The sequence below is a fragment of the Lactuca serriola genome, chromosome 2 (genome assembly GCF_051521515.1).
Source record: "Lactuca serriola cultivar US96UC23 chromosome 2, Lser_US96UC23_V15, whole genome shotgun sequence".
Classification (NCBI taxonomy): domain Eukaryota; kingdom Viridiplantae; phylum Streptophyta; class Magnoliopsida; order Asterales; family Asteraceae; genus Lactuca; species Lactuca serriola.
Genome location: NC_136409.1, coordinates 156654774 through 156661833, shown reverse-complemented (window position 1 = coordinate 156661833; position 7060 = coordinate 156654774). Strand labels below are relative to the sequence as shown.

Here is a 7060-nt window from a genome sequence, read left to right as displayed (position 1 = left end):
TTGAATACCCTCCTTAGTACCATTTTGGCTTTTCGTAATTTTACAATTCTTTAGTCAAAGTTTACTATATGAAAATCCAAAAAGTACTTAGTACCATTTTGGCCTTTTGTATTTAATTGGATTATCAGCACAACACATGCAGAGAATTAAAGACTCTACACGATTTTGTGTTTGGTTTGTGTTTAACTAGTTGAGCTCCATATCATTGAATATGTAACACCCAAATTCTTCAAATAATTTTTCACATTTTAAAAACACACTTTCATTCATAAATATTATAAAAATGTCATTGTATCACATATCAATCCTTGGAAACACAACCCAAGATCATAATGTGTAAAAACTCCTCATGTGTGTACTGATCATGTCGGCGCCTTCCCGCGATCCTCACTGGTACCTGAAACACATAACACAACACTATAAGCATAAATGTTTAGTGAGTTACCCAAATTACCACATACAACACATATTATCCACTCGAGGCTATAACTCTGTTTGACCGTCTGGTTAATGTGTCTCAGTGGGACCCTCCAATCCCATAACTTTGTGGACCCTCTGGTCCTAACTCTATAAACTCTGAATCATACATAGCACAAATCACATAGAAATCACATCATACAAAAACATACAAGGTACTCTATCACATAACTCTAATTACCAATCTTTGGTAAAGTATATTGAGAAGACTCACCTCGGGTAACTCGGTAATCTCGAGCTCGGTAAAAATCCGGTCTAGCCTCCACCTAATCACATGGAATAAGCACTCTAATCAATACAACTCTCAAGGCTGGACTATTCCCTCTCTTAGCACTCTCAGAAGGGTAAAAGACCATTTTTACCCCTCTCATGGCTCAAGGACCCTAAAGTTGACCAAACCCTAAAAGTCAACAAAAGTCAACCCTCCGGGTTACGCTGGGCGTACCCGGCGACCTCACAGAAACGGGGAACGCGACCCCTTACGTTGCGCGTATTGGGATTACGCCCCGCGTAACTCCCAATTTCCGACTCCTAAGCTTTTGGGGTCTTAAACAGTTAAGAAAAACGTCCAACTTCCAGATCTGGCCATCCCTAAGCCTCTTAATCCATAAAGTTGGTGACTTTAAGCCTTTGCATGGCTGTAATAGTCACCAACACCCATAACATTCCACTTCAAATCCTAGAGAAGCTCATAACTCAAGCATGACCCCATAACAAAGACCAAGTTGGGATTTTTATGGATCTACAACACATATATCACTGAAATGGGACAGATCTAGGTCCATGGAGTCCCTTATACTCATAAAGTCTCCACCTTTGGGACTTTTAACCCTAGAAATGGTCCATGCAACACCAAACCAAAATAAAGAGGAAAGTTTTGAGCTTTATACCTCTAGATGAAGCTCCTCTCTCTGAAGAACTCAGATCCAAACTTGCACTTCAAGCCCTAGCCTCCACAAGCTCCTCTCCTTCTTCTTCACTAACACATAAAGGCACTTTTAGCTCAAAACACTCACACACAAGCTTAAGGACGAAGGAAATGCTCTATTAGGGTTTCACTCTCTGACATGGTGGCTAAGGATAAAGCCTTAGCATTCCTTATATAGTGCACAAGCCAAATATTAGGGTTTGCATCTGGCCCCCTACACCCAACGTACCTAGGTGAGTCTGCGTCCAAATTAAGCGCATGAGTACGCGCAACGTACTCCCCAGTACGCCCAGCGTACTCATTTGCTACAAAATTCACTCAAGGGCTAATCTTGACAACTTGACAAAAGAGAAGGGTTAAATAGCTTTACCTGAATTTCGGGATGTTACAGAATACCTCCTTCTCCTTCCCAATTCCCATGGTAGAAGCTACGTTGCTGCAACGGGATTCTCACACAATTACAAATGTTCGGTGAAGCCATGATAAGGTTTTCCTTTTCCCCTATTTAAATATCCTTCCATGCATTCTCATCTAAAAATCTTAAGCATTTTTATGTTGTTTTGTTTGCCACTTCCCTTAGTCTTAATTGTTGGAATGGGTGGTCTCGAAAGGTAAAATCTAATGCTATATTTTTTTTAATATATTTGCAACTTCATAATATTATTATTATTATTATTATTATTATTATTATTATTATTATTATTATTATGTATGAAATATTTTTATTATTATATATGTTTTCAAAAGAAGATAGAAGAGCAACTAAAAACACAATGTCAATATTGAAGGTATAGGTGCTAAGTACCAAATGGATTGGTTCATTGAGTCAAAATTATTTTAGTATTTTGTATATCTTTAAAAATTTATTAGTAAATAATATTAATTATAATTAAAAAATAATACTTAAAAAAGAAATCAGTATGTGTGTATGTTGAAAGTTGTTTATTGGAGTGTCTAGACTCTAGAGGGTAAGATGGTCATTTATACATATGAAAAAAAATTATTTTATTTACTCTTAAAGGGTATTTCTATATACAACACTTACTCCATACATGCATCATTGATTCATTAAAATAACTTATCGCCATTAAGATATGTATGGGTAAAGTGGATGAATGGACAATGCTAAAGTCTATTTCTTTCTTTTTGGGATATGTAAATGTTAGTGTTTTAATACATTAATCCATGTTTTGTGGCTTGACCCGTTAAGAAATTCTATCAATATTAAGTCAAAATAAAACATCATGTAAAGTTGTCTAGATTAAGTGCTTGACCCATTAAGCCTATTAAGTCAAAAAAAACATCCCAAACCATGTCCTTATTAAGACCATTAAATGAGGGAAACAATATCAACATGACTACTTTCACAATACAGACATTCAAGGATAAAGTGGAATATATGGAGCAGACTAACAACTCATCCACGAAATCTCAATCTCATGTTGGGATTGACCTTCAACAACACCTTGAAAAAGATACATTTAATAGGGGTTGCAACCAGCCGAAAGTCATATGCCCAAAGCCATATTATGATTATTTGCTTAGATCCAATGTCTTGTAGCTCCACGTTCATGCCTAATTCTTGAAAAAATTGTATTGCAGCCTCCACAAACCCTTCGGCCCTCAAATAACCATGAATTAAAACTTGCACTCTGCACTTACAACATTATATATATATATATATATATATATATATATATATATATATATATATATATATATATATATATATATGCTATTTTATTCAAATAAATAAATCATGATTATATTTACTTTCCCTTCATCCTTCTTAATCAGTAGTAGAGCAGCAGTCGGAGCACCATCTTGAGTAAGTGCTTACAACTAGGGCAAAGCCAAGAAGCTTGGAGAAGCCTTTGATACAAGGCCTTAATGTTAGTTACTGACAATTTTTAGTCACCAGTAGAGCTAGGATTTTGGAGCGAAATAAAAAAAAAAGTTAAAATTAAACAATTCAATAAAGAGATTTGTCATTTGCATATAGGTTTTGTTAATAAAATAGGTTTATAATTGTGGTTATCAAGAATGTGAGTTTCAATGACCAAACTGGATTTTAATTGGTAAATATGAAAAAAGGTATTACTTGTATCGAAGAATAGTTTAAATGAAGGTAAAGTTTCAAATAGATTGTGCTAATTTAGACTATTGTTTATTGGTGATTACGTGGTTTTTGGACTCTCATCTTTGTGAACCTATGTCTTTAAATGAAGGTAAGTTTCAAATAGATAATTGTTTGTTGATGTATATTTATTTATACAAGAGATCGACTAAAATTTTATTGTTAACCTTTAACCTTTATAATATTATTCTATTTATAATATATATATATATATATATATATATATATATATATATATATATATATATATATATATTATAACGGTAAGTTTTTATATGTCTGCGATTTGACTTCCTTATTAGCCAAATTGGTAGCCCCAACTTATATTATTTTATTTTATGTAATTATTATATTATATATGTCTATATAGAAACTTGTTCATTCATTTTAAACCGTTAGATTTATTTATAACTTTTACCAAATTATATCGGTAAACTAGGTATGAGACCTATTTATTATATGAGTTTATTTAAAAGAAAAAACTAAATATTAAACTCTAAACATTTGAAAAGTTTGAATTTATAAGAAAAATGAGAAAAAAATATTGAATTATAAAATTCAAAGTGTTTTTTTTTCTTTAAATTTAAACAAATAATTTAGACAAATAAATAAATGAAATTAATAAAACTTTAATTTAGTAATTTTCAAATTAAAAGAAAAGTTCATTAAGAAAATTAATATGCGTTTATTATTGCATTTAAATTCTATATAGAATTAATAAAATAGAAAAACTATAAAATGACATGTGGAATAAAAATTAATTTAAAATAACCACAAAATGACATTTGACAAATTAAATGAGATTGCGAAAAAAAAAAAGGAAAATCACACAAAAACCCTATATTTTATACTTCAATGTTTAAAAAAAACCCTTATATTATCAATTGGTACAATTTAACCATTATTATATCAAAAACTATGTAACATATCTGATTTATCCGGTAACCCTAGGTTACCCGTTCTTATTAGTCTACATGGAATACCTTCATTCTCGTGGACTGATGAAGAAGCCTCAGGTCTGATAAAATCACGATGAAGAGGTCTCAGATCTTTTACCTTTTCCAAGTTCAAGACCCCAATGGGTGAGATAATGGAAGGCATTAAACAATCAGAGAAGAAACACAACACATTTTATGAGATCGAACCATATTAAGCCGATTATTTTAAGAGGATTAAGGGGACGAAAATTTGGCATATTTGTCCTCTTTTCCATTATTTTATTCGGAAGGACTTGAGTGGCGGTGCTTTGGAGAAGCAAGTTGTCTGATATGACTCGGCAGTCAAAACCCCAAATCAGTGATTTACGTTTGTTTCGGAAGTATGGTAAAATTCCCAGAAGCTCATATCACTGAAATTGCTTCGGCACTTGAAGAATCTAAACAACCGTTTATTTGGGTGGCGAGGAAGAAGGTTGGAGATGAAGAAATCGTGGGCTGCCGGAAGGTTTTCAAGAGAGAATTGAAAGGGAAAACAAGTGCTTGATTTGACGGAGTGGGCTCCACAAGTGGAGATTTTACAACATCCGACGGTTGGCGGTTCTTTGAGCAACTGCGGTTGGAACTAGGTGCTTGAAGTCGCCGTCTCCGGTGTGCCATTAATGACATGGGCATTGTACATTAAGCACTTTTACAATGAGAAAGTTGGTGGTGCTTTTATAGATTGGAGTCGGTTTAGGGGTGGATGTTTGGAACTCCGGTTCGGTCAATGGCAAATCAGACTGTAATCCATAGTAAAAACCTCCACCTGAATCGCCGATCTCGAAATCTGGCTTATACCCATCATCAAACACCTCAATTCCTTGATACCCATATAAGAAAAACATTTTTTTTTTCTTCTTTCCTTCTTGTTTACTCCACAACACCAACAAAAAAAAGGAAACGATTTTTGTAATTTGGTTCTGATTTTCGGTAGCAACAACACACAAAAAAGAAATTCTCAGATTTCTTTTATTCTTTTCTTGTTCTGTTTTTTGATTCATCTCTCTTCTTTCTGTTTGGTTTTTTTTCTTGGTGTGTGTTGTAGGTTTGAGAGGTTTGAGACGAAGGAAATGATGAACAGTGGGCTTGCAAGGGTGGTGGTCTCCGGTTCTGTGAAGTTTTTTTTTTTCTTCTTTTCTTTCTTGTTCATTTGAAACCACAAGGAAAATAAATATATTTCTTTCTTTTCTTTGGTTCTCGGCAAAACAGAATGGAGGAGGTGATTAGGTGAGTTGTGGGTTTCGGTTAATGGTGGTTTGTGGTTGGATGTTGGCCAGTGATCTCAGAGGTTGGGGTGAACCGAAAAACACCTTGTGAAGAGGATGAAGAGGTTGATGAATAGTGGTTGATGCATAATCGTTAATGCGTACAAAAGTTGTGTTACCGGGTAGTTTTGGGCTAACCGGTGACAAAGCATGAAAAATATCAAACTTAAAAGAATAATGGTTAATACATACAAAAAAATTATATAAGGTTTTTATTAAGCATTGATGTATAATAGATAGGGTTTTTGTGAGGTTTTCCAAAAAAAAACCTTTCATTTATTTATTGAAGTAGATTGACTTTATTAGTACCTTTAAATGGACAATGATATAAACTCAAAAAAATATTAATAAATATATAAATTTTGGATATTGGACGCCTGAAAATGAGAATTTTTTTGAAATGTGTATTCAAATCCGAAAAGTTAGATATCTTAATTTCGGACACAATGTGAGATATTATTAAACACCCATGTAGTAAGTGATACATATTTATAAATGAATAGGAAATTAACTATGGACTATTGGGCTAACAATCCAATCTTAATACAAAAGTATATTAATATAATTAAGGTGAAATTATGAAATTTTGTATTCTAAAGATAATATCTTATGAATTCGTCAAATGATAGCTTGATTTTAGAAAAACAAATAATGTAAAGTTGCAAACAAATTTGAAAAATATATAAATAGGAAAAGAATCAGATTTTACCTTCCGAGACCACCGATTCCAATGATGAAGGCATAGGCAGTGGCAAGCTCCAGAGCAAGATACAAGAATATAAGAGTTGATGCTTGGAAATTTTTTTCGATAAAGCATGGATAAGCCCAAAGCGAATCCAAGTAAATCCGGAATCCTTTTTCAGCTTCTACCATGGGAATTGGGATTTGAGAAGGAGAAGGAGAAGGAGAAGGAGAAGGAGGTATTCTATTTTTGTAGCTCAAACAAATATAAAATGACAAAATTATGCACAGTTAAATTAACTGATTGTCCTATTTCTCTACGTAAAAAGACAAAATCGTACTTGGTATTTTCTGCAATTGCAGAAGGTAAACTTTGACTAAAGATTCCCATCTTTTTTTCATGATGTGTGTGCTAGCTTTTCCGAATTCAGGTTCAGTTTTTACCCGAAAAATGTAATTTAGCCCTGCAAAATTCAGTTTTTAAATACTTATTTATGTTTTATCAAAATTGTAACAAAACAAAGATGGGTTGATTCAGTCGATTAGCAGTTTAGAACATGGTGACTGGTTTGCTTTGATTTTATTTTGATATTTA

The 7060-nt window shown here is 33.1% G+C and overlaps 1 protein-coding gene and 1 long non-coding RNA gene across 2 annotated transcripts; both read right to left on the bottom strand.

Moving 5' to 3' along the window:
- Positions 1–246: 246 nt before the first annotated feature.
- Positions 247–6856, bottom strand: LOC145089697 (uncharacterized). Its single transcript, XM_079028097.1, has 6 exons — positions 6807–6856; positions 6494–6721; positions 1776–1841; positions 1368–1456; positions 692–743; positions 247–397 (listed from the first exon to the last, which is right to left on the bottom strand). The coding sequence occupies exons 1-4, from the start codon at positions 6854–6856 to the stop codon at positions 1417–1419; spliced, it is 384 nt and encodes a 127-aa protein (XP_078884223.1). The 3' UTR covers positions 247–397; positions 692–743; positions 1368–1416.
- LOC145087126 (uncharacterized) lies at positions 2648–3774 on the bottom strand. The gene is made up of 2 exons (XR_013700731.1): positions 3179–3774; positions 2648–3057 (listed from the first exon to the last, which is right to left on the bottom strand). It is a non-coding gene; the product is annotated as an uncharacterized LOC145087126 (long non-coding RNA).
- Positions 6857–7060: the final 204 nt, after the last annotated feature.